At 48.7% G+C, this 27,012-nt stretch overlaps 1 protein-coding gene across 8 annotated transcripts in view; it reads left to right on the forward strand.

Moving 5' to 3' along the window:
- The window catches only part of BRD4 (bromodomain containing 4), a 94,894-nt gene that overhangs the window by 52,040 nt on the left and 15,842 nt on the right, over positions 1-27,012 (forward strand). For 4 of the 8 annotated variants that reach the window (XR_002340564.1, XR_002340565.1, XM_021079673.1 and 1 more), the window contains exons 2-11: positions 4,782-5,100; positions 9,203-9,340; positions 10,625-10,760; positions 13,082-13,371; positions 14,042-14,404; positions 15,226-15,354; positions 21,768-21,977; positions 22,550-22,749; positions 23,095-23,390; positions 24,450-24,560. Coding sequence is in view for 6 of the 8 variants with exons in the window: in XM_021079673.1 (XP_020935332.1) it covers positions 4,816-5,100; positions 9,203-9,340; positions 10,625-10,760; positions 13,082-13,371; positions 14,042-14,404; positions 15,226-15,354; positions 21,768-21,977; positions 22,550-22,749; positions 23,095-23,390; positions 24,450-24,560 (2,158 nt within the window). In the remaining 2 variants the exon portion in view is untranslated. 8 annotated transcript variants of the gene reach the window in all.

A 27,012-nucleotide genomic window follows, 5' to 3' on the forward strand; every position in this document is an offset into this window, starting at 1 on the left:
ACTGAAACTTCCAGGAATCATGTCGTATTATGATGGGTCACTGTAGCTGGTTAGGTATCAGATGTGAGTTGGCAGGCTAGAAAGGTAGTGGTTTAAAGCAGAGACAAAGTTAAAGGGTCAGGTTTTCTGTAGAAAAAACTGTTCATTATTTGAGCAGAAAATTCAGCTTCCTTGACTCAAGGGCCCACATGGATCTGGCTTGAAGGTGAAGGCAAATGGTTGTGTCCAGAGCCCACCATCCTTTAGTTTTGCTGAGAGTCATTTTGGAAAGAGAAAAGGCACAGTCCTGCCCAGAAACTATAGAAATCAGTTACCTTGACTTCATCTTGCCTTGGGGACACTTTTTGAATGAAGATTTCCAGAATGTCATTACTTGATGGAAAATATATGGGGCTGCTTCCTCCTGGTGGGATGTACTTGGCCCCATGGCAGCCTGCATCCTTGTGGCTGAATAGAGCTCCACTGCCCTAGGGGTAGAATATATACTTCACAGTGGGGCTGCTCCTGTCCCTTGCCTGCCTTAGCTCACCTGGCACTTGCTTAGCTGTGTAATTCCTGAATCTTTTTTTTTTTTTTTTTTCTGGGAGAGATCTATTAGTGGAAACCAAACTTCACTTTATTCTTTATCCTCACTTAATGCCATCCAGCTTCCCAGGCTCACTGAGAGATAGCATAGCACATCCAAGCTTCTCTTCATGATGGGGGTCACAGTTCATTCGTCCCCTTTTGCTCTTTTGGACATGCTGTCCCTACTGCATGGAAACCCTCTGCAGCTGACTCCAGGCATCCTTAAACCCCACTGACCTATTTCCTTCTCTGTAGTGCTATCCATCTCTCAGTACTTATGTCCAAGCACTCAGCTGTCCTGTATCTCATTCATGGCCACCAAAGGCTTCTGGTGGCATTTTGCTTGTGTCATTTGTCATTCTGTTTCCCCCTTCTGTCTTACTGGCCCCCAACCCCAGTTTCTGTAGTTGCCCAATAAATTATTCCCCCCCCCCATCCACTTACTCTAGACCTTGCTTCTCTGAGATTGAGGTCCCACTCTTTATCATCTAAACCTCAGAACTCATAGAGAAGTCTTTTCTCTCTTCCTTGCCACTCTATTCAGGAAGGAATGCATGCTTTTTGTCTGCAAGGCTCCATGCACAGCTGAACACAGCTTCCAGGGTGCTACCTCCCTCTGTCCCCTCCTCAGGCTGTCCTTCAGACTGCTTCACCTTAGGTCAGCAGTGACATGCCTTCAGCCAGATTTCTTCCCTTCTTCCCATGTCATACTCAGTGTCAGGCGATTCAGCTTAGCTCCTTGTTCTTTCCTCCCTCTCTTCTGTTCTCTGAGCAAGCTCAAGATTCCACATCTTAACCTCAGCCTTTGGATGCTCCCCTTCCCTGGATCTGTATGTGGTTTCCTTCCTGCTTTCATTGGGGTATGTTTACTCAAGTATGGGCTCCAGAGTCCATTTTTTCATTTCCAAACTCCTGGCCAAGTGTACTTCATGTACCTCCCTCCCACCAGTGGCCTTCCAGGACCACTTAGCCCTTATTTCTGGCCATACTTATACCAGGAGTACCTCTGGTAGGAAAAAGGAAGTACCTTTATTCCCCAGAACCTGAAGCTGGCCTATCCAGTCACATCTGCCTTTGGAAAGTATGCTTCCGCAATCCACAGTGCTTCTGCAAACTTGTGCTGTTGCAAAGTTTTACATGTACACCATCAAATGAAGTTGCTTCAGGGAAATGTCTCTTTGTGGTCCTGAACTCATGGCACACTGCTCTCTTGTCTTGGGGGATGCTCTCCACAGGCTGCTGGCCAGCCATTCTCCACCTCCAGTCTCTATCATGCTCTCATGCCAGGTGCCTGTCTGGTTTTCTGAGTATTCCTTCTCCATCTCTAGTACAGTGCATGCAGAAGAGAAGTATCAGGAATCGGCTTTACAACCCTCAAACCCTATTCCTGGGCTGGTGTTCTTCACATAGAGAACTTAAGAGATTGCCATAGGAGCTGTCCTTTCTCTCTAAAATCTTGGGAGTTACCCTGGGAAGGTGCAAATTCTAAATTCTTGCCTGGCATCTTGGAAGCAGTTGGAAATCATTAAACACTAAAGTTTAACATCAGGTGCAAGACCACCTGGAGACACCTAACTTACACTGCTGTAACATGCCGTTCCTCCAGCATTGGACATTATTGTCCTCTCCTGTTCATTAAAAGTATTAATGAATTATTCAAGGTTTTGGCAGGTTTTTTTGAGTGATTAGTATCCATCCCATCTATGACTAGGCAAAAAGCACTCTTGAATCTCTTTATCTTTTTGGTGGATGGGGGTAGAGAAGAGTCCTTCCTTTTAAAGCAAACAAAGATTCAGAGTCTTGCAAGAGGTGGCCTCCAGCTGCTCCCATATGACTCGCCTCCCTGATGCAGCCTTTTTCTTTGGAGCAGCGTTCTCTTTTTGGGTTCTCTAGCCAATTGATAGGCCCATAGTTAACCAGAGCACACTGGAAAGAAAGCTGTTTTCCTGGCTGTGTCAGTTATATTGAGGCCTGGAGCCAGAGGTCTAGCTCTCCACAGCCCCCCATGATGAACTCAGCACCGAGTTGGTTTTACATAGCAAGTTCTCTCCTTTTGCCTTTTGGGGGGGGGGTGCTCTTTTTAGGGCTGTACCACCCGCAGCATATGGAGGTTCCCAGGCTAGGGATCAAATCGGAGCTGTAGCCGCCGGCCTACACAGCAGCTCACAACGCCAGATCTGTAACAAGGCCAGGGATCATACCTGCATCTTCATGGATACTAGTCAGATTCATTTCCACTGAGCCACGATAGGAACTCCTCCTTGTGCTTTTAAAATTTGGTAATTTACCTGAACTGCATTTACAAAAACCATTATGAGAACCTTGTTTTAAATTACACTTGGACTGAATTATAAAGTAATTCAGCAACTAGAGTGCCTAATATGTGCTAAGTGTGTTCCAGAAAGCTGTGACACAGCCAGCCAGTTGTTTTTTCTGTCCCCTCTGTCTCTCAGAGTTCCATGATCCTAAAAATCTACCCTCTTTTTCCTAAGTCCTTGCCTGACTTCCTCAGCCAGAGAGGTTTTCTTACCCTTCTGAACTCCTAGCTTTATTACTAGAGCTGCTTGTTAGATGTAGGCAGCTTCTGGTTTACAGCTTTTCTTCCTCTAGGAAGAATCATTCCTTTTTCATGCCAGTAGAATAGTATTGGAAAAAGAGTGCAAATGGTCAGTATACTTTTAAGCAGATGTTTCTTCTCATTAATAGAGTATGGAAACTCTCAGCACTCTGAGTAAAGGAATGAGTTAATGTGTTTGTTGCAGGGCAGTTTGACAGTAAAAACCATGCACCCACTGTCCTGCAGTTGTCCTGTTAGAATAACTGGACAAGTGCGCAAAGTTGCCCTTTAAATGATGCTCATGATGTGGGCTGAAGCAGCAGGGGGTTGAGGGCAGTGTGTAGGACAGAGTGCTAATCACTGAAAAGTGTTCTCATGTGGCCCCCCCTTCTCCTTCCATAGGAGCTGTCACAGGAGGTACTCCTCTGTACCTTTATAAATAAGCTTTGAAAATCTGGTTAATAAAATTGTAGGTCATGTATGGATTCATTTTTATGTTTTTGTCTTTCGCCTTTTCTTGAGCAGCTCCCACGACATATGGAGGTTCCCAGACTAGGTGTCTAATTGGAGCTGTAGCCACCAGCCTACACCAGAGCCACGCAATGCGGGATCCGAGCCGCGTCTGCAACCTACACCACAGCTCACGGCAACGCCGGATCCTTAACCCACTGAGCAAGGCCAGGGATCGAACCCACAACTTCATGGTTCCTAATCGGATTCGTTAACCACTGTGCCACAGTGGGAACTCCTGGATTCATTTTTATGTTATCAGCAGTTAGTTACCTTTCATCAGCAAACATGCATTAAGTTATCAAGAAAATTTTCTTCCTAAGTACAAGACTTGGCCCTGAGCACTCAGCAGTGGACTGCATGGGCTATTCAAGGGTGGTGACCTTCCTGCTCCATCCTGCCCGGCCCTTACTCGCCAAGTGGAATTATCGATTTGGCTGTATGCTTCATGAACCATAAATAAGAAATTTAATGAAAATGGGAGTTCTCATCATGGTGCAATGGATAACAAATCCGACTAGGAACCATGAGGTTGCGAGTTTGATCCCTGGCCTCACCCAGTGGGTTAAGGATCTGGTGTTGCCGTAGGCTTTGGAATAGGTTGCAGACACTGCTTGGATCCAGCACTGCTGTGGCTTTGGCATAGGCCTGCAGCAACAGCTCTGATTAGACCCCTATCCTGGGAACCTCCATATGTCTCAGGTGGGGCCCTAAAAGGACAAAAGACAAAAGGAAAGAAAGAAATTTAATGAAAATGATGTAGTTTGGGCCTTGCAAATCATTATCTCTCACACACACTGTCCCCTCAAAACTCACAGATGTGAAAACTTGTTTGATGCTTATTATACCCACTTTCTCTTGAACTCTGTAGCTCCCGCAGCCCCTTCCAGCTCCTACTGGACTCTGGACTCCATGCCCACTCCCTCAAAATTGGTACTTGATCTCTTTTCTCTACTGGATGATGAGTCCTTGAGGAGAGTAGACACTAGGGCCCTTTAGTTAGTGCACAGAGTGTCTCCCCAGTCAGCCTAATCAGTTTTCACTAAAGGAACTCAGCCTTTGAAGGCTACAGCCCTGGGCAATATCATTGTGAGTGGCACCCATCTACTGCCTGTTCTCTGATGGTGGCTTTTCTCTTTCCTTGTAGAGTGCCCAGTGAAGAATGTGATGGGATCAGTAGCATGTCTGCGGAGAGCGGCCCTGGGACAAGATTGAGAAATCTGCCAGTAATGGGGGATGGACTAGAAACTACCCAAATGTCTACAACGCAGGCCCAGGCCCAACCCCAGCAAGCCAATACAGCCAGCACCAACCCCCCACCCCCGGAGACTTCTAACCCCAACAAGCCCAAGAGGCAGACCAACCAACTGCAATATCTGCTCAAAGTGGTGCTCAAGACACTATGGAAACACCAGTTTGCGTGGCCTTTCCAGCAGCCTGTGGATGCCGTCAAGCTAAACCTCCCTGTGAGTAACTTGGGCAGGGTCTGGAGCTGCTATTCTTCAGGTCTCCTCCTGTGTTGCTTCTGGTGCGGGTGGACCTTTTGGGAGATGGGGGTGCCTTTGAAGTCATTGTGAAAGTGCATGGCCTGGCTCTGAACTCCAGCACCCACGGGGCCCTTGGGTGAGTGGTTTCAGTAGTCCTGATGAATGAAAGTAGTGAAGGGGAGAGAATGTGCTAACTGGCTTAAACAGTAACTGGTTTCTTCGATATTAGGATTCTGGGAAATACTATGTAGAGAGATCAAAACTGGAATGGAGGAATGCTTGCATTGCAACTTGCCTTTCAGCCCCATGGGAGAGCCACTGTGGGGTCACTTGATAGTTCAGGTCCTCCCTTCTCAGATGTGGTCACCCAGACTGGCCCATTGGGCTCAGCAGAAGTAGTTGGTCAGATTGTGTGGGAAGGGGAGTGGTTTGGCTATAGTACCTGTTCTGGTACTTGCATCATCATCATCACCCAGAGCACAGGGCAGGTAGTTGAGTATTTTCCAGCGAGCCAAGTATGTAGAGGTAGCCTTGATGGAGAGGGGGGATTTGGGTGCAGCTTTGCCTCTGGCTGCCCCTGCACCCTTACACCTGCCCGCCTCGTTGTGGCCACATTGCACTTGCTCTTGTTCTTTTGTACCCTTATTCCTCTCCTTTTTCCTTTGAGAGTTTGCCGACATCCTGTAAATGTTTCTGGAAACTCAACTTGTACCTCTAACTGAACCTTGGGGAGCAAACGTAATAAACATGTTTAATTTTTTCCTTTTTTCAAAGCATCAAGAACTAATTTGTCTTTAAATTGCCCTCTGCTGTTTGCCAAATCTCCCACACACCCCTGGATGAAGGAATTGAAATCAGATGATTGTTGCTTTTGACAACAGGGTCTACAAGTTAGAGCTGCACAGGTATAGGATCCTCAGCCTCTACTAGACATCTGGTTTCAAGGAGGAACATACCAGTGTGACCTTCCTTGCTTGAAAGTCACTGTGTCTGGCAGCTGTCCAATACTATCTATCCATTGAGTACCTTTCATATGCACTCAAGAGTCAGGAGGAGGCACTTCAGGTCTGGGCCACAAACTAGCTAAGGAAAGGGGGTGGGGGAGCAAAAGAAGGGTCCTCACCAAATCTGGACGTTAGAGAGATCACTCTTGTCTTTGACTACAACCAGGAGTAGAGACAGCAAGCCCATCACTGAAACGAAGCTCTTGGGAGAGCTCGCTATACCAGTTTCTAGCTGGGCCAGTGGGCTGGACTGTGTAGGGTCCACAGATGAGGTGACTTTTCCTAGAGCAAATGCATAGAATGGGGAAAGAAGGGGCTGGGAGTTGGAATCCAAGGGGGACCCACAGCTTTTATAGCACTGGAGGGAGGTGGGAGGCCAGGAGAATCGCCTGCAGAGAGCAGCGCCCCCCCACCCCAGTTTCCACATCAGAGACTACAGAGAGGTCAAAGAGATGAGGATTCCGACCTGACCCTCCTGTTGGCCTTTAGGAGGGCATTGGTGACCTTAGGAAGATGTGACGCAGAAGTAGAAACCAGATTCGCGACGGTGTGAATGAGAAGGTGAGGATATGAAGCCATCATTTCAAGAAATTTGGCTTTGAAGGGAAAGTGTTGCAGGGTCAGGTGGAGGAGGGGTTGGTTATAGGAAAATGCAAAGGGCACAGAAGACAAGGAGGGCTGAGAGGGTGAAAGACCCAGGAGAAGGTGGGGCTGGGGGGGCCTGAGATTCCAAGAAAGCAGTATCCCATCCAGCAGGACAGACATGAGTGTGGGTGGTCTGTTAGGGGGTTTGGGATTTTGAGGTCATTCTCTGAAGTGGAGGCCAGATACCCCAGGGGCCACAGTATGACTGTAGATGTCACCTTCAGCAGCTCAGACCTAGGAAGAAGAGGCCAGTGGACAGTGGTACTGATCTGGTATCTTCAGAGAAGTGGGAGAGCTAGGAGCTGACTCAGAGGGGTGGGGCGGGGCTGGCTGGCTGGGAACAATGTTATGCTAAAGCCCAGTTTGCCAGGAATACTCCCTATTCCAGGAAATATTAAACAGGGCCACTTCGAAAAGGGTTCTTTCCTTTTCTGTCTTCTGGTGCCTTCCAGACCTTTACCTGTGTTTAGGCTCTGGTCCCTGCTGGACTTGCTACTAGAATATCTGCTCCTCTCTCCCTCCCTTTCTTTTTTTTTTTTTTTTTTTTTTACCGCCCTGAGGCATATGGAGCCCCTGGGCTGATAGGAGATCAGATCTGAGCTGCAGTAGAGACCTAAGCTGCAACACCGGATCCTTAACCCACTCTTCTGGGCCAGGGATTGAACCCGTGTCCCAGTGCTTCCAAGACACCACTGATCCCACCCGTTGTGCCACAGTGGGAGCTCCTGCCTCTTTAATTCAGTACTCCTTATTTATAAAAACCCCTCTAAGCCTCTGCCTCCCTTTCAGTTCTCCCTACCGCCGTTTGTCATCATTGCACCTTCTCTTTCATTTTTTGTCCTCAGCCACTATCCTACTGGGCCTTGAACCACTTCACACTAAGGCCAACTCAAGCACCTGAGATCTTTGGCCACAGAATAAAATCTAAATTTTCCCTGGGGCATATATATTTCGTCTTGGTTCTCTCGGGAAAGGTGGTCAGAGCAAATACAGTACAGAAAGTCTGGTTCAGTCTCCCCTTAATGCCTCCTGGCCAGGGCAACTAGGCTGGTGTGTGCAGCCCCGGTTGGGGCAGGACTGTGATCTGTACCAGCCTTTATGTGTATGCTGTGGCTTCTGTTCCTTTCTCATGAGTGCAAGAGCAACTCAGAACCTTAACACTTATTGTTCACCTTTTCAGTACTGTCCACCCCTGTTCCTGGGCAGGACCTCAGTGCTTGCTAAAACATAGGCCTGCCCCTCTACTGTCAGATTCCACCTTGGACTTGGTTCTCATACTTCACCTGAGCCTAATTATGGGAGCCTCAGAGTATGTGGTTCTTGGTGGGGCTGGCTGGCTGCATGCAGGTCCCCCTTCATGCCCGGCCTTCTGTGGTCCTTCCACTTAGAAATCTGGGCACTGCCGGATCTGTCCAAAATTTCTCCTATAGTGGTTTTTATAAATAAACTTTTGTTTTTAGAATAGATTTGGATTTATAGAAAAGGTGTGATGATAGAGTTAGATTCGAAAAGCTATTTAGAACATCTACCCCTGACATCTGGCTTCTTTTGTTAAGCACCTGTAGAGTAAGTTCTGAAGGTTTGAGGAGTGGGGCTGCTGGGAGGTTTTTTGTTTGTTTTAAACTAAGGATTGTGAAGGCTGTCCCTTTGTTTCCTTATCTGTCACTTAACCTGGTTAGTTGTTGAACTGTATCCAGATACTAGTGGATCCTTAGTAGTAGACTCCATGTAGGTAGAAGAAATGGAAGTGCAATGAACTTGACTGAAGGTAGAGGCTTTTGTTCTGTGGTTCTTCAGTGTGACAAGAAGCAAGGGATCCAGTTGTTGGTGGGCCTGAATGCTGGTTCCATAGGATTTTGTGTTTTATGGATATGGAAAATTTCAAATGGTGTGGAAAAAGTAGAACCTACCATGGCTTATTTTAACGAGATAAGAACCACTACTTGGGAGTAAGGAAAACTGCACCTGTGGCACGTAAGAGTTCCCAGGCCAGGAATTGAACCCATGCCACAGCAGCGGACCAAACCATTGCAGTGACAGTGCTAGATCCTTAACCCATTGTGCCACAAGGGAACTCCAAGAACCACTTTTTAAAAGGCTGTATGCTTTCCCCATTGCTTATTAAAAATGAAAGGATATTTAAACATTTTTTTTTAAAAAAAGGAAAACTTTTATCTCAGTAAAGACAACCTGTTCCCAGACAGGGCACTTGGCAAACTTGTACGTGTCCCCACTAAATTGCCACTCAGCATTTAATAGTCCTTTCCTGATCCACTTTATCTTGGGGGGTCCCCCATGAGATGGCTCACTAATGCTGTGAAATAGGTTAGGTCCACATTCCTATGGAATGATCTGGAGCGAGATCCACAGGCCTACCTATGACTGCCATATGGCTGCAGAAGTGACCATTGGCCTTTCTCTCTGCTCTCCAGGATTACTATAAAATCATTAAAACACCTATGGATATGGGAACAATAAAGAAGCGCTTGGAAAACAACTATTACTGGAATGCTCAGGAATGTATCCAGGACTTCAACACTATGTTTACAAATTGTTACATCTACAACAAGGTGAGATGTGGGGCTTGTGTTCATTTGCCCTGGGGAAAAGGAGGAGGTGGGCATGTCTGGAACCCAGGACAGGGGTTCTAGGAGCAGATAGGATTGAGTCTGACAAGAGACCACTGCAGGCAGAGATGAATAGGGCCACTGGTTTTGCCTGTGACTAGATGTGTTTCTTTTGAGACCACAAACATTTTGGCCATGTTTCTAAGCTGTCTTTGTTAGCTTAAAGTTTGCACTTCTGATGCCCTTGGGATTTTGATTCTTGAGCATGTCCAGAAGAGAAGGTATGAAAAGGACAGTACACTGCTGTATAGCACTGAAAACTCTAATAACCGGTATTCTTTGATAATATATGTGAGAAAAAAATTTGAGAGAGAATGGATGTGTGTGTATATATATGACCAGGTCAGTTTGTTGTCCAGCAGAAATTATCACAACCTTGTAAGTTAACTATACTTCAATAAGACTTTATATATGTGTTTGTATATATATATTTATATTTATGTATATAAATAAAAGGATAGTGATAACACATTAAAGAGTCTGTTTAGATGACACATTATCAGGAAGGAGCCTAATAAAATGTAGTTATGAAAAGGTATGCTCAAACAGAAACCTAAATGTGAGGGTGCAGTGGGGCCTGCCACATCTGGAACCGTGGACGTGACCATTGACAACTCGTGGCCATAGTAGCTAAATCATTCAACTTGGCTGTCCCATGAAATCGGATCATTTGTTCATAATCTCAACTCTCTTCACTAGGTTTAAGTGAAATGTGCACAGATGAAATTCTCAGCTTAGAGCTGAATGGGAATCATAAGTTATAGATGAGGTGGCAGAGTGGGAACCCATAAGGCGGTGAGAAATGGGCATTCCTCCGAGCCCCAGTGAGCTGCCTTGGGGGTACAGGGGAACATTATTGGAACCCTGCTCACACATCTGTGGCAAAAGAATTTACGTAATTCTGTTGAAGTTGCATTGTGTCAGTGGAGGCTCTACTGCAGGGGAGGGCCCCTGCCTGTGATTGGCAGAGCTTGATGGACACTTATGGCATTAAGATGGTTTCTTAGATCAGAGCTTAAAAGACTAGAAAGGTAGCAGACCTGCAGGTGTGTGAATCCTCCATGATACCAGATAGTGCAGCTTTGTTGCAGCCCTTTGGGGTTCAGGTTGGTAAAGGACCCTGACTATGATACTCCACCCTCTGGGGCAGAGGGTGAGGAGCTCTTGCTCTGTCTAGAAAGGTGGGGAGGGCTTTGCAACCTTCACACCATGTGTCTCCTCTTTTAGCCTGGAGATGACATAGTCTTAATGGCAGAAGCTCTGGAGAAGCTCTTCTTGCAAAAAATCAACGAACTGCCCACAGAAGAAACTGAGATCATGATAGTCCAGGCAAAAGGAAGAGGACGTGGGAGGAAAGAAGCAGGTAGGGTACTTTTGGTGTCCCTAGCACTGTTAGCTTCACACCAAAATAAGGAAATTGGCTTTATTTTTCTCCCTCATTGTTGTCAACCTTCTCCAAGTTCATTGGGAGACCAGGAGTGGTGGAATGCACCACCATATAGTATAATACCATATAATATAATAGCTGTATTTTTTTTTTTTTTTTTGTCTTTTTGTCTTTTTTGCTATTTCTTGGGCCGCTCCCGCGGCATATGGAGGTTCCCAGGCTAGGGGTTGAATCGGAGCTGTAGCCACCGGCCTACGCCAGAGCCACAGCAACGCGGGATCCGAGCCGCGTCTGCAACCTACACCACAGCTCACGGCAACGCCAGATCGTTAACCCACTGAGCAAGGGCAGGGACCGAACCCGCAACCTCATGGTTCCTAGTCGGACTCGCCAACCACTGCGCCACGACGGGAACTCCAATAGCTGTATTATATGCTCTGGTTGCCTTGTTGCTGTTTTGGGTATGGTGAGGCCAGGTTCATCAGGGGAACTGCCCCAGAGGGTCATATGATCATGTGACCCTCCCCCAAAGTAGAAAAAAATGGGCCTTGCCATTTTTGATGAACTTCAGTTAAAAAGAAAGTATTATAACCTTTTCAAAACATTTAACAAGAGTTCCCGTCATGGCACAGTGGTTAACATATCCGACTAGGAACCATGAGGTTGCAGGTTCAATCCCTGCCCTTGCTCAGTGGGTTAAGGATCCGGCGTTGCCGTGAGCTGTGGTGTAGGTCGCAGACGAGGCTCGGATCCCTCGTTGCTGTGGCTCTGGTGTAGGCCATGGGCTACAGCTCCAATTAGACCCCTAGCCTGGGAACCTCCATATGCCTCGGGAGCAGCCCAAGAAATGGCAAAAAGACCAAAAAAAAAAAATTTAACAGTTATTTGAATTCTTTATCTCACCAGTGCCACAGATAGTCTTTGTTTTTAATTTTATTATTTTTGTCTTTTTAGGGCTGTACCCACAGCATATGGAGGTTCCTAGGTTAGGGGTCGAATTGGAGCTGTAGCTGCTGGCCTATGCCACAGTTCATGGCAACACTGGATCCTAAACCCACTGAGTGATGCCAGAGATCAAACTTGCATCCTCATGGAAACTAGTCAGATTTGTTTCCACTGAGTCACGGCAGGAACTCCTAGTTTTTTTTTTTTTTATTTTAGATAAAAGAAATTAACCCTATCAAAGGCAGTTTTAATTAATATTCTGCTCCTAGATCCTTGAGGTTTGCTATTTGATAGTCTTCTGAAGTCAAGTCCTCTTTGTATATTTTAGCACCCATCCCTACCCCCTACCTGCCAAAGGATTCCAAAGGCCAGCTGGTAGGGAGTAGACCACTTGTGAAATGTTTCTGCCTAGGAAAAGTTTTAGCAGCTACCTTCTGCATCTTATCATCTGCAGCTCCATGCTGCAAAAAAGCGATGCTTGCTAGGTGGCCTGTGCTGTGAGTTGTTTGCTTCTCTTAAGGAGTGGGCTTTCACCTGCCTTCCTGTCTCGTGCAGAAGTACTGACTTTGTGGGAGCAAAGGCAGTTGGCTAAATCCCCTGCAGTACTGAGGGGTAGTCAAGGAGAGATGGTCTTGAAGGTCATCCCTTAGCCATGCAACTTGCCCAGAAGCATCCAGTATTTTTAAATCAAGGAGCCCCACTCTCCCCGCCTGGGACAAGGGGTTTGGTATTTACAAAGGAGGGACATGGGGCCTTGGTGTTGCAACTCTCCTGCACAATTGCAGGGAGATAGTCTGAGCTGGTTATAAAGGGCAGCAATTGTCTGGCCTCCCACTGTGTCTCAGGAGGTAGGGGCTTGTCAGTTTCCAGAAACCTTGGCCAGGGTTGCCGATTCTGGCCCCCTGCCAAAAATGCTTACTGAGGAAGTAACATTTCTGGGAATGAGGGCAGCTCTGCCTGAAAGTGCCAAGGAGCTTTTTGTTTGTTTGTTTACTTGCTCTCTATCACTGTCCTGATGCTGACTCTCACTGTATGTTCCCTGCTCCTTTGACTCAGGCCTTCATGCTAATGGGCGAGGGAGGGGGGAGTCTTTGTCCAAGTCAGGATTTGGAGCTAGGACACCCCAGGAAGTGTAGAATACGGTATGTCACTGCTCTTGGAAGCCCCCTGGGACAGGTGGACAGATCTTGCTGAGGTCCAGGATATTCCGTTGTTCTGTCTCTTAGGCAAATAAGTGACTGTGTGCCATGCCCATGCAGATGAGTGCTCACCACGTGTGGCAGTGTCTCCCCACAAGGTCAGCCAGCATGCAGGCACAGCATCTAACCACCTGTTCTTTTTATGATTGCTAGTGTCGGCAAAACCTGGCATCTCTACGGTACCAAACACAACACAAGCATCGACTCCTCCGCAGACCCAGACCCCTCAGCAGAATCCTCCACCCGTGCAGGCCACTCCTCACCCCTTCCCTGCCGTCACCCCAGACCTCATCGTCCAGACCCCTGTTATGACAGTGGTACCTCCCCAGCCACTGCAGACACCCCCGCCGGTGCCCCCTCAACCACCACCCCCACCCGCTCCAGCCCCCCAGCCCGTGCAGAGCCACCCACCCATCATTGCGGCCACCCCACAACCTGTGAAGGTGAGCATTCTCTGCATGTGTCTAGCTCAGCCTGGCCACTGGCTGGCTCCTGCCGCCTCAGCTAAATGACCCCTTCCTCCTTCCTCTCCATTTCATTGAGACTTACAGTAAACAGTCACCTGTCCTTCTGGTTCTTGGGGCACTTGTGGGTGTTGCGGGGTTGGGGGTTGAATCATGCTGTGTTTAAATGAGCATAGCCCAGAAGCTACTACCCTGCTGATACAGAAAGATCCCCTAATTGAGTCAAACCTCCCAGGGAGTTGCTATGCTTCCCCCATTTCTAATTTAGACCACATGTTTGCAGATGCTGTCTAAACATGTTCCGAGATATACCTCCCATGGGTGGCCAGAGTGACAAGGGTTGGCTCTAGGAGAGTTCCCTGATCTATAGGAAACTGCTTTAGGAGGACTCTATGGTCTCCAATAAGCAGATCCCACACTCAGTTGTGTGCTTTTTCCTGCCACTGGCAGGGTCCTGTCCCAGCTGCAGAACAGAGTGGTGGGACAGGGTCTCTCTGTCTTCAATCCTTCACCTGTGGAATTACCTTTGGGCCCTGTTCCCTGTGAGTGTTGAGACCCTAGAAAGGACCTGGCTTCAGGAGTGACCCTGAGGGCCCGCTGTGCCGGCTGCCGCTTCTGACCGTGCCTATCACGCCTGTGCTCTCGGCAGACAAAGAAGGGGGTTAAGAGGAAAGCAGACACCACCACCCCCACCACCATCGACCCCATTCACGAGCCTCCCTCACTGCCCCCGGAGCCCAAGACCACCAAGCTGGGCCCCCGGCGGGAGAGCAGCCGGCCTGTTAAGCCTCCGAAGAAGGATGTGCCCGACTCGCAGCAGCACCCAGCGCCAGATAAGAGCAGCAAGGTCTCAGAGCAGCTTAAGTGCTGTAGTGGCATCCTCAAGGAAATGTTTGCCAAGAAGCATGCGGCTTACGCCTGGCCATTCTACAAGCCCGTGGACGTGGAGGCGCTGGGCCTACATGACTACTGTGACATCATCAAGCACCCCATGGACATGAGCACTATAAAGGTGAGTGGATGTACCCCCAGGAGGTGGGGAATGGGCTCCATGGGACAAGGAAGGCCTGTCTAGGAGGAGGCTTCTCCAAGAGGAGTAGCTGACAAAACTCTTCTTACCAGCCCAAAGAAGCCTAGCGCCCCCTGCTGGGGATTGTGGGGGATATCTGAGATCCTCTGGCCATTTTAGTCACAGCAGTGCTGACCCCTCTGCTGAAGACAAACCCTTTGTGGCCTTGAGGCCAAGTGCCCATAGAGGCCTTCATGTGGTAGATGCTCCAGGAGAGTTTAGGGAGTGGTGACTTTGCCAGGTTCTGTGTCATGGAAGGGGCAAGTGCTGGCATTTTCATTGTAATGTATTTTGAGGCCTCTTCGGTTTTGTTTATTTTAAGCCTTTTGGCATTTTTCTCCTATTCCGAGTTGAATAAACCTGCTCAAACTTGGGCAGAGCAGGGAACATTGCTGTCTTCCTTTTGACCAGTGTCCTGTCCTATGTCACAAAGGCAAGTATACATCAGGTCAGAGTTGGGTCTAGCACTCCCTTTACAATTCTGGTTTAAGCTTCTGTGAATTCTGTGTCCATTCGTCTTTTAGCCAGGCGTGGTGAGTAGGTTTGGATACTAGCAGAACAATTCCTAGCCCTGAGATTTACTGTTGAGTGTTTCTTTGTCTACCTCATGCTAGCACTGCAGTGATAACCTTTTCCTACTAGGGTCGGGTTAAACCCAGAGCTTTTGAGAAGCCACCTTTTTCCTACAGGCAGCCCTCCTTGCTGCCCCTCCCCATTGGAGCAGGGGCAGCCATGGTTAACCAGGACTTGTCCTGTTTTTCCAGTCTAAACTGGAGGCCCGTGAGTACCGCGATGCTCAGGAATTTGGTGCCGATGTCCGATTGATGTTCTCCAACTGCTACAAGTACAACCCTCCTGACCATGAGGTGGTGGCCATGGCCCGCAAGCTCCAGGTGAGGCTCTGGGGAAGCTCCAGGTGTGGCATCCTGCAGCAGAGCAGGCTGGGGTCCTGGGTGGGCCAGGCCTCTGTGGGCTTTGGAAATTTTATTTATTTATTTTTATTTTATACTTTCTTTGGTATTATGCCATGTTGCTTTGAAAGAGTGAACTAAAGTCAGAAAAATGTACATTTTACATTGGGATTATTTCATTATGATTAAAGCAGGGTGATTGGTTTTGTTCTTGGACATTAGGGGTTTGGGGTGTCCCACTGAAAGTCCCACCCCACAACCCCACCTGTATTCGGGTGCCCTTGGCCAGAAGAGTACACATGCTACATGGCCCAACCTCTTCTCCAAAACAGACCTGTTTCAAGTCGACGAGGGACACTCTTGCCAGGTAGACACTGTCATAGTTGTGAGCTGAAATAATGTTCAACTGTGGGCTTTCTTCACCAGAGCCTTGAAAGCCTTTGTTGCCTTTTAACTACAGGATGGCTGCTTCTAGATGTTCCGTGTGGCCATGATGCCCTGATGAGTGGGATTTATGGCCCCTAGGAGTTGATTCTGGGTGATAAACACTGTAGAGTGCACACATGGGTGGAAGGGAGGGGGCAGTGTGAACTAATTCCATTTCTCTTTATTCAAAAAATGGGATAAATATATACCCAAATTTCAACAGAATTCAGGAATTAAAAATTATGGAGAATAAGTTCAGTATTTAGTACTGTTAAAGTCTGGGTTTTTGTTTTTGTTTTTTTAATTCTTTTAAACTACACATATTAAAAATTCCCAGCCTCTTCTTCCCAAGGCCCTCGCTTGCACTTTTGCTTTTGGGATCATAGCAGTCTGTGGGCTAGGCCACCTGCTGAAAAGGTACAGGTCCGGTCTGCATATCCTGTGTCAGGCTTTCTTAGCCATCTGAAAAATGTTTCCAGGACAGAAGTGAGGACTTGCAGAAAAGCCTTTGGTGACCTATGGGTCAGTGGCTGTCAGAGGTCACCTGAGCCCTGCTGCTTGCCTATCTCCCAGCCCTGTTAAGCTCCACACATTGTCCCACATTCACTAGCATAGTATGTACCTACATCATCACATTGGACCAAGGCATGGTGTCCTTTGTTCTTTCACTTTGGGCCCATCTGGGTGAGCCTTTGTTTTAAAGGATGTGTCCTGAAAACGTGGCGGGGGGGGAAACCTTAATAGACTGGACATAGCTATTGTTATTTAAACACATACTTAAGACTTGAAGTTTTTTTTCCTTTTTCTACTGGCTGTTTTAATTTATTTAGTTTATTTTAATTCTGTATTCTCTGAGGTTTTTTGTTTTTGGAGGGGAGACTATTTAGATGAGATTGGGCACATTCAGGGTGGTATGGCCATAGACAGAGATGCTATTTAGTTTGGTGCTGTGTTGTCTGCTTTCTTCACAGGGCGCCTTTTTCACAATTTGTGTTTTTCATCTTTGAAGCAGCTCAGACATTATAATTTTGCTGCAATTCTCATACATAGCCACCAAGTGGCAGTTGTGCCCTCAGAGACTCCCTCTCCCTCCTCCATGCCTGAGGACTTGTGGGGTAGCCTTTGCTCAGATTAATATCCCTGACCTTTATTTGCCCTCATGCAAACAGCTAAACCAAAACAAGTTCTCTTCCAGCACCAAAGATTACTGTTTTGAGCTACTTTATTTAAGAAGAAAGAAGATATCCTCTGATGTATTCTTACTTTCTGTCTTCCTAATTTTTTTTTTTTTTTTTGTCTTTTTGTCTTTGTTGTTGTTGTTGTTGTTGTTATTGTTGCTATTTCTTGGGCCGCTCCCGCGGCATATGGAGGTTCCCAGGCTAGGGGTCGAATCGGAGCTGTAGCCACCAGCCTACGCCAGAGCCACAGCAACGCGGGATCCGAGCCGCGTCTGCAACCTACACCACAGCTCACGGCAACGCCGGATCATTAACCCACTGAGCAAGGGCAGGGACCGAACCCGCAACCTCATGGTTCCTAGTCGGATTCGTTAACCACTGCGCCACGACGGGAACTCCAAAAGAAAGGGTAGTCGAGCCAGCCAGGAGATGTCTTCCTAATTTTTGTGCCTGTTCGGCAGGGGATTGGGGAAGGTTCTCTTTTGGTTTTGTGTTTTTTTGTTTGTTTGTTTGTTTGTTTGCGTTTTTCTTCTTCTGAAAGTGGCATGAGCACATCCAGACATGGCGTTTACTCAACAAAGAGGACGCTGAGGTGTTTATCACACAGCAGTCTCTTTTCTGACTCCAGATACTAGGCTGGATAGGAAAAGATCCTTGCCCTTGAGGGGGGTCCACTTTAGGTGGGACAGGGGACAATGCCCAGTGAGCCACTCAGCGCAGGACTGCCTCTGTCCCCAGCTTCTTTGTCCACTGTAGGATGGGTCTCCATGCTACTGAAAGTAACATTGCCAGAAAGTGGGTGGCAGTATCTTTAGCAGAATTGATGTGGTAGGCCCTCTATGTGAGCTTCTCCTCTAGAAGGCAGGTCCTGTATTTGTAGCATTTCAGACTTTGTTTTTCTTCTTTCAAAGCTCTCCAGAATCAGCATGGTTTATGCCCACTGGGGAGGAGAGGCAACAGAACCCTAGCCCTTGTTTGCCTTGGTAAGAGGTGTTGGAGCCTACCATCTCTTAATTAGGCTGTTTCCAAGGACTGGGATTTAACCCAGAGAATTATATGGGGAAAGATCCAATTTATATTACTCTCACAGCCTCTAAATTCAGGGCCTTTGGAAATCTACATCCTATCACCTGGCACCTGTGGTCACAAAGACAGCCAGGAACCCCTGGGCTCAGAGTTTCCTTGGGAGTCTGAGAGTTGCTTGAGCTGAGAGGGCTGCCACCCTAGCTGGTAGGCCCAGAGCTACTAGTGGTACTGTCCTCTGCTCTCTGTTCTATTATGAAGTGAGGAGTAATTTAGGAACTTTTGTACCTGTGTGGATTACCAGAGTTTTGTTTTGAGAGAAAGTACAAATTCTTGGTGATAAGCAGTTGTTTTTACAGCAAGGAAAAAATAAATAAACAGAAAAATGTGTTGGGAGAGTTCCTGTCATGGCACAGCGGAAATGAATCCAACTAGGAACAATGAGGTTGTGGGTTCGATCCCTGGCCTCGATCAGTGGGTTAAGGATTCGGCGTTGCCGTGAGCTGTGGTGTAAGTCACAGATGCGGCTCGGATCTGGCGTTGTCGTGGCTCTGGCATAGGCCGGCAGCAACAGCTCCAGTTGGACCCCTAGCCTGGGAACTTCCATATGCTGCTGGTGTGGCCCTAAAAGGACAAAAGACAAAAAAGAAAAAGAAAAATGTGTTGGGGTCCTGCATTAGATCCCAGAGATAAGAAGCCTTTGAGGTGTGTGTAAGAGAGAGGAGGAGAGGAGTTCCCATCGTGGCGCAGTGGTTAATGAATCCGACTAGGAACCAAAAAGTTGTGGGTTCAATCCCTGGCCTCGCTCAGTGGGTTAAGGACCCGGTGTTGCTGTGAGCTGTGGTATAAGTTGCAGACGCGGCTCAGGTCCCACGTTGCAGTGGCTCTGGCGTAGGCCGGTAGCTATAGCTCCAATTAGACCCCTAGCCTGGGAACCTCCACATGCCGCGGGAAGTGACCCTAGAAAAGACAACAAAAAAAAAGGGGGGGAAGAGTGTGTGTGTGCATGTGTATGTATGCATCTGAGTATCCACTTACTGCTGCATCCCCAGCACATGGGACCTAGTGGACCCCCGCAGCCTGCATTTTGCTCCCTGCCTCCAGCCTCTCTGCCCTGGGTATGCCAGGTATGGCAGAACCTCACAGCAGTATCCAAACATGGCAAAAGAAGGGCCAGCCCGGCAAACCTCCCCCTAAGGTTTCCAGCTACGCTCAGTTGTAGTCTGGTTCGCCTGGGAATCTTCATGCACTGCATTCTCTTAATACCTGAACATGTCTGTTTCACTAAAGGAGGAGAGCAGGGAATTTTCTCCTTCAATCTGGGGAAGCCCAGAGTAGATGGTCCTGGTCAGCATTTTAGTGAGAGGAGATGCTTACGCTGAAACCAGTGTTCTCTCTATTGTCAAGAAGTGTGACCGCCCAGATTCTTAGAGTGCGGTGGAGGTAATATCACACCAGACAGAGGAGATGGGTTCCCCTTGAGGCACTGATGGCCCTAGCACAGAAGGCCTGAGCCCCTGCTCCCCTGGTGGGTGCTGGTTATTGGTGTTCATTTCTCTCTGCCTCTTGAGATAGTTGTCCTGGCTGTATCACATTCGATTTTACCATCCTTTTGCCTGGCTACATGCCTCTTTGACCTCTCTGTCTTTCATACCTTCTTCCCAGGTTCTGCTGCTGCTGTTGTTGTGCCCCTCTCATTCTTACGTCTCAGGTTCCCCAAAGGCTCTTTGCCACCCTTTGCTGTTTCTACTTTAGCACTCAGAGTTCTTAAAGGTATTTGTGTTTGTCCTTTGAGGGAGCACATCATTCCTATCTACCACAGAGCAGGCATGAGACTGTCTTTGCCACTCGAAAAGGTCTTCTGCGGTAGTCCTTGGCTTACTGGCACACAGGCCCAAGTGTGTTTCCCAGGATGTCCCCGCACTGGGGCAGGAGCAGGTGGGAGATAAAGGTCATTCATCTGGACACAACCAGGAAGCCGGCAGCCTTTCGTCTTATACTCCTTGCTGTCTTGGGGCCTTGGGAGGGCAAGGACCAGAAGCAGCTAGGGAGTGAGGGGAGGCCTGAGGGTGGGTGCCTTGCCATTTCCGTAATAGTCACAGCCTGTAGGGGAGGAGCAAGGATGTCTGTGGCAAGGGTAGCACTGTCTGGCATCTGGCAGAGGAGGCTAGATTCAGATGAGTGACACGACACAGCTTCCACTTGGTAAAGGGTCGCCTCCTAGCAGCACCAAGTTCTTGGTCCTGCTTAACACCTCCTCCCTTCCTTGGATCCTGATGCCCTGATACCTTCTTAGACACATTTCTCTAACAGCAAGCGTGGTTCTTGCAGATGCTTATGTGTGTTAGGAACCTGAGCCTGCCCATATCCACGATGTTGTAGGCAGAGGGTCTTGCTCATCTGGTATGAAGCCTTCCTCTCCCTGGCATCCTGAGCAGTGATGGTCTCTGGTAATCCCTCCTGTTTGTCTTCTCTGTTGCCCTCAGATCTGCTCATTTATTTCTGAAATAAATTAGAAAGTTACTGACCTTCTAGTACTTAATTTCAAAACCACCAAGATAGCAGAGGGTGGGCTCTGTCAAATACACCTGTTTCTAATAGCAGCCTTGGAACTCGACCACATGGCCTTTCTGGACTGTGCTGTTCTCTCAGGCATCGACTCACAATTGAGAAAGGCCCCTTCTATCATGTGATTTGCCATGTTGACTGACTTATTCCAGGCTTAAAGCAGGTCTCAGAATCCTGCTGGGAAGCCAGCCCTGTTCCTTCCACTGCTCTCCTCACTCCTAAATCATCACTGGATTTTTGGTGATGGAGCCCTTGGGATGGGGAGGGACCTGTCAACTAGTTAGCAAGGCAACACACAGCTGAACCTCCAGGTACCCAGGAAGGGTTGCTGCCCCCTAGGTTTTGTTACCCACACAACTCCATCAGATTTCTGAATCTCAAAATTGGAAGGTCAGCATCTCCTGGGATGGAATCCTGTACTCAGTCAGCCCAGGATCTCTGCTCAGGTTGCTTGCACCTCACAAGGCTGGCTCTCTCTCATAGCCTGTCTCCTCAATGCCCCTTATTTCTTCTATACATTTCTCACATTGCTTGATGTACCTTGAAGATGCCCCAGCCAGTGACATGGCTCTTCTCAATTATATGCCAGCCGCAGCAAGGACTTGATCTCCTCACTGAGCCGTGAGCTTTGTGTGGGACACACTCTCACTTCCAGGCCTTTGTTCCCTCTGCCTGGAATTGTAAAACTGCAGGCCCCAACCTGTTCACTGTTGTGTCCTGGTGCTTGGCCTAGCATCCAGAAGACTCCCTGGAGATGAGCTGACTGAATGAGCAGTGACCTAACAGGAGCCTCAGAGCACTCTTTCTGTGGGTCCTATCTGGGCCTGCCATTGTCAAGGATCCCCAGACTGCTATCCTCTTTGGGCCTGGCTATCTCCTGTGATGTGGGTCATGTGTCCTTACCTGGGCTGTGTCTCCCAGGGAATGGGTACCAAGCCATGTCAGGAGCACCTTTCTCTTCGAAGAGATTTGTGTGAGGAGTATTAGAAGAGCAGCCGGGGGGCGGTGGGGGGTGGCAGGAAGGGGCTCACCATTGGCCCAGCCCTTTTTGAACCTCGCTCTTGCTTCCTGTTGAGTCAACTCCAGCAGCCAGTGATAGTGTGGTGATGCTGGGCTGTGGTCCAGGTGCCCCCAGCCCATGTGCTTGCATACCCAGCAGCCTTCATGGGCATGGCTTCTTCCTACCATCCCCCTCTCCAGGATGTGTTTGAGATGCGCTTTGCCAAGATGCCAGACGAGCCCGAAGAGCCTGTAGTGGCTGTGTCCTCCCCAGCGGTGCCACCACCCACCAAGGTCGTGGCCCCACCCTCATCCAGTGACAGCAGCAGTGATAGCTCCTCAGACAGTGACAGCTCCACTGATGACTCCGAGGAGGAACGAGCCCAACGACTGGCTGAGCTCCAGGAGCAGGTGAGGACACCTGCTCCATTTTCACCCTCTCCTCTTTTCTAATTCATGGTCCAGGGATAGGTACCTCACTAGAGGTCTCCATGTGATGTCCTTGGCATTGAATTCCAGCAAAAGCAGAATTCCCACTGGTCCCCCTTGTGCTGGGCCAAATGCATATCGATCATACTTACATGTAAACTGTGTATGGGGGTGGGATGACATGGCCATTCTCTCGGCAGCGGCGAAGCTTCTGAATTATTCTCGTGTCTAGAAGGAAGCCAAGCCACTATGACTGTCTTTCCTGGGCCTTCCTATATGCTCCTCTCCCTTAAAGCTGGCCATTAGGCCACATTTGTTTATGCACTTTTGCTCAACCTCTTTAGAAGAGAACCAGGATTGCCATGGGGCTTGAGTAGCTCCTGTGTTCACAGTCTCTGTTGAGCATGGGCACTTTGGAAATCTGGGTGAGACAACAGGTCATGGAGCTGAGGGCCAGCCCTCACCCTCTGCCTCCTTCATTGTAGAACCCCAGTGCTAAGGATCCATGCAGAGATCAGGGTGATAGGTGGGTGTCTTGCCTGTCTTCTCCACAGCTCAAAGCCGTGCACGAGCAGCTTGCAGCCCTTTCACAGCCCCAGCAGAACAAACCAAAGAAAAAGGAGAAAGACAAAAAGGAAAAGAAAAAAGAAAAGCACAAAAAGAAAGAGGAGGTGGAGGAGAATAAGAAAAGCAAAGCCAAGGAACTTCCTCCCAAAAAGACCAAGAAAAATAATAGCAGCAACAGCAACACAAGGTCTGTGGGCCACCCCTGCTCCCAAGAATGCCAGGTGGGGACTCCTGATGGTAGGGGGAGGCTGCCTCTCTTCCCTTTTCTCTGGGATGGACCTTTGAGGGAGGAAGGATATCTCAGGTAGCATGGTGTGGACAGCAAAGACAAGCTGCAACAGCCCCTGGCTTACCCTTTGCAGTCTCAGCTGCACCCGTGTGCTCCCAGAAAGGTATTGCTGGCATCCCTTGCTTTCTGTGAAGACCAGCTGGGTGGGGATGTGGAAGCCTCCCCAAGCCCCAGATGGAGGGATGGGTGCCCAGCTTTCCCCAGGGGCCCATTCCTAATAGTGTCTGCATCACCCCTTCATAGCAAGAAGGAGCCAGCACCCTTGAAGAACAAGCCCCCTCCTGCATATGAGTCGGAAGAAGAGGACAAGTGCAAGCCCATGTCGTATGAGGAAAAGCGACAGCTTAGCTTGGACATCAACAAGCTCCCTGGCGAAAAGCTGGGCCGCGTGGTGCACATCATTCAGTCTCGAGAGCCCTCGCTCAAGAACTCCAACCCTGATGAGATTGAGATTGACTTTGAGACCCTGAAGCCATCTACTCTGCGTGAACTGGAGCGCTATGTCACCTCCTGTTTACGGAAGAAAAGGAAACCTCAAGGTGCCCTTTGGCCCCCTGGGGGGGGGGTGTTCCTAGTGCTCAGCAGTCGTGCCAAGCTGCCACCCTTGCACCTCTGTTGGTGAGCTGCCCAATTCCACTGCCCCACCACCCCACTGGCACCTTCAGTTAACTTTGCCTTCCAGTCTCAGCCCTCTTCTTCCATAGGCTCCCCCACCATTATAAAATCTGTGTTCTCAGTGTAAAAACTGCTGAAGTGTTGTGACGTCACGCTCAACCATGAGCTGTTGGTGTCTTTCTCAGCCTCTGCTGGGTGGCCGTCTTGGATCCACCTGCACCTCGATGTCCTAAGCCTTGTTCTAAGCAGCAGCAGTTTTCATCTTCTGCTGCCTGCCACTGAGTATTCCCCAAAAGCCACCCTCCCCTACTTCTTTGAGATCTCTTTGTTGGGGGCCATGGCTAGGAGGAAAGACATTAAGTCGCTACTGCACTTGCCTACTGTCTTCTCTACCTCACTGTGATCTCCTGTCTACAAATCTTCCAAGCAGCTCTTTTGTATCAGTGCCTTGTCTTGGCTCACAGCTTTTGTCTTAAGATGAGTACAACTTAGGATCCACATCAGGGTTTTGCACACAGCCTTCATTCCAACGCAGGCTGACTTTTGGGGTCCTTTGGCCCCTCTCTCTCTGGCACGTTGCCAGTGGCACTAGCCTCAGTCTGCACACTGAGGTGCTAGGATATCCCTTGGGGCTCTTTCCTTGTCTTGCTTTGTCTCCCTCATGTTCCCTTTAGATCATCTCTCCTCACTGCCAGAGAAGTAACAAGAGAGCATAAGCCCATCAGTTCCTTATATTAATCCTGCCCTGGTCTCTTAATCCTCAGTGAGTCCTGCAGAGGGGTATTTTGAGAGGTTGGAAGGGCCTTGAAAGTCCAGTTTAAGTCAAGGTTTTGACTGGCAAGTGTGGTAGGGCTAGTAGCTTACCATTGGGAAGTGTGGGACTGGTCAGGGTCTGGAACAATTGCAGCTGGCCATTTGGAGCATCCCTCTGGCTTGTGGGATTCTGGGCATTGCTTGACTCTGTCCCTGTTGCTTTATTGCAGCTGAGAAAGTTGACGTGATTGCTGGCTCCTCCAAGATGAAGGGCTTCTCATCCTCAGAGTCAGAAAGCACCAGCGAGTCCAGCTCCTCTGACAGCGAAGACTCTGAAACAGGTTAGGTGTCATTAACTTGGAGTCTAGTTGCACTCCTGCCTGTGCTCAGTCTTGCATCCAGGCTGCTAGAGACCAGAGATGGTAGTCATGAGAACCTGCTGGGCCCTCCCATCTACCTGGCCATCATGTTAACCTCTAACAGAGGAGGGAGGATGTGGGTGGATAGCCCTGCACTTTGTACCCCCATGGCCTGGGTTGCGGGGAGGACAGGTGGGCCAGGGGTATTGGCACTGCAGAGCCCTGGAAAACAAAGTAGGGGCAGATGATGGAATTAACCTTGATGTGACCTGGCAGGCTTCACAATCTTCCGTGTCACAGTTGCATGCAGCACAGCCCTTCCAGGTGATGTGCTTTGGCAGGTGTGGAACAGTCTGCTTTTAGCCCTGCTGTCCCCAGGGCTTGGGGCACTGCCACCTCCGCAGAGTGTGCTTACTGCTGCCTTGGCTGCTCCTAACTGCACGCACTTAGACTTGCGTGTCCAGTACCTCTAACAGTTCTTTTCTCCATGCTCCATGGGCCTGCACGCGTACCCCCTGGTGTGCCTGAGCAACAGCTTCGACATGGGAGGTAGAAGCAGGTGGAGATGCTGAGTGCTGTGTGGTGGGGAAGGGGACCTTTCCTCCAAATAAAGCTTTCCTGATTATTCTCAGGGGAGTAGATGCTCAGATTGCCCAGAGGAGAGACTAGGGAAGAAGCCTGGTGACCAGCTTTGTTCTGTGAGGCAAAATTGGCCTTCTCTGTCTGGGCAAGCAAGGTTGTCCCTGGGCAGGCCCAGCTCCATCAGTTCAGCAGGCAGGCTGCAGTGTGCATATTCACAGTGGGAAACATGTTTGGGCAATGAAGACTCCTGGCATTTTTTTTCATGTACCTATCCCATCTCTGATATTTTATTCTTACTGAAAATAAACAATAAGCTCCACTTAAGGGAGTTCCCCTATGGCGCATCAGGTTAAGGATCCAGCATTGTCACTTCAAGCGGCTCCAGTCCTTGACTTGGGAACTTGCCCATGCTGCGGGCACGGCTGAAGAAAACCCAAAACAACAAAACAAAAAGTGAAAAGAAAAATAAACATTAAAAAACAGTATGTTCCACTTAATCTTTTCACATAAATAATGTGACCTGGTGATGCGAAGAAAGTTTGAGGATCACTTAGAGCAGTTGGAAAGAGCGGTGCTGCTCTGGTGTGTGGGTCCACAGGTCCTTGTGTGGGCTCAACCCAGCTCTGTCCAGGGAAGCTGAGGATAAGAAGGCCTCTGGGCCTTGTCCCTGTTCCTCTTCCCCTTTATAAATAAGGACACCAAACTTCCCAAATGAGTGGGGGGCTCACCATGAGGTGGATAAGGGCTTCTCTGGGATGCCAAATGCTCATTTTTTTGGGTCAGAGTGATAAATTCTTTAAGTATGTTCTGTAAATTGTATGCAGAGACTGCTGTGGGTAGTTTGCTGGCTGCCTTTGTCTCCATCCTTCACCTTTTTTCTTCCTCACTAGGACCCACTTCCATTGCTTTTATTAAAAAAAAAAAAAAAAATCAGTTCCACTCATGGCTCAGCGGAAACTAATCTGACTAGTATCCGTGAGGATGCAGGTTCTACCCATGGCTTCTGTGGGTTAAGGATCCAGCATTGCCATGAGCTGTGGTGTAGGTCGAAGATGCGTCTCAGATCTGGCATTGCTGTGACTGTGGCGTAGGCCAGCAGGTACAGCTCGGATTCAACCCCTAGCCTGAGAAACCTCCATGTGCTGCGAGTGCAGCGCTAAAAAGACCACACACACAAAAAAAATCAGCTGACCAGCAGGGGGTGCTGCACCCCTGCACTTGCTCAAGCAGAGCTGGTCCCAGGCCAGGGCCCACCACCCTCAGCAGGGTGAATGGCCATGTTCTTGGATCCAATTAGCATTCCTGATGGCTGCTAACTTCTCTTTTTCATTGCCTGCCAGGACTTGGGTTTGCTTTTGCCTCTGGAGTTTTGTACCTCCTGAGTTTTTTATCGAGCTTCTCCTACCAGGTTTCGCAGCCTTTTTTCCTAAGATCTGAGCAACCAAAAAAAACCCCCAAAGTTGAAATTGGCAAAGGACCTGATTGTCAAAAGAACGTGGCTTGGTCCCGTCCAGTGTGGCACCTTACAGGGTTATGATCATCACATCCTGATGTCTCAATTGCAAACTGTGACTGTGGCCTTTGTCCTTGGCCCCTGAGCTTTTCAGGGTACATTTGCAGTAACACTCCTATGCTTCTGAGTGCCCTACATGCTGCCTGCTGTGGAGCGACCATAACAGCATTTCTAACAGGTCTTTGCTGCTGCCGAGATTTTTTTTTTTCACATTTTTCCCCCTTTTAAAGAAATGGAAAGATTGTGCAACAAGTAATCTGAGAGTCCTGGGAACAGCTGTCCTGGCGGGAAAGAGGGCGAGATTTACAGTCTTGGAGCCGCCAGCCTACAGGCTCCCAG

This window comes from Sus scrofa, chromosome 2, assembly GCF_000003025.6.
Source record: "Sus scrofa isolate TJ Tabasco breed Duroc chromosome 2, Sscrofa11.1, whole genome shotgun sequence".
NCBI classification, from domain to species: domain Eukaryota; kingdom Metazoa; phylum Chordata; class Mammalia; order Artiodactyla; family Suidae; genus Sus; species Sus scrofa.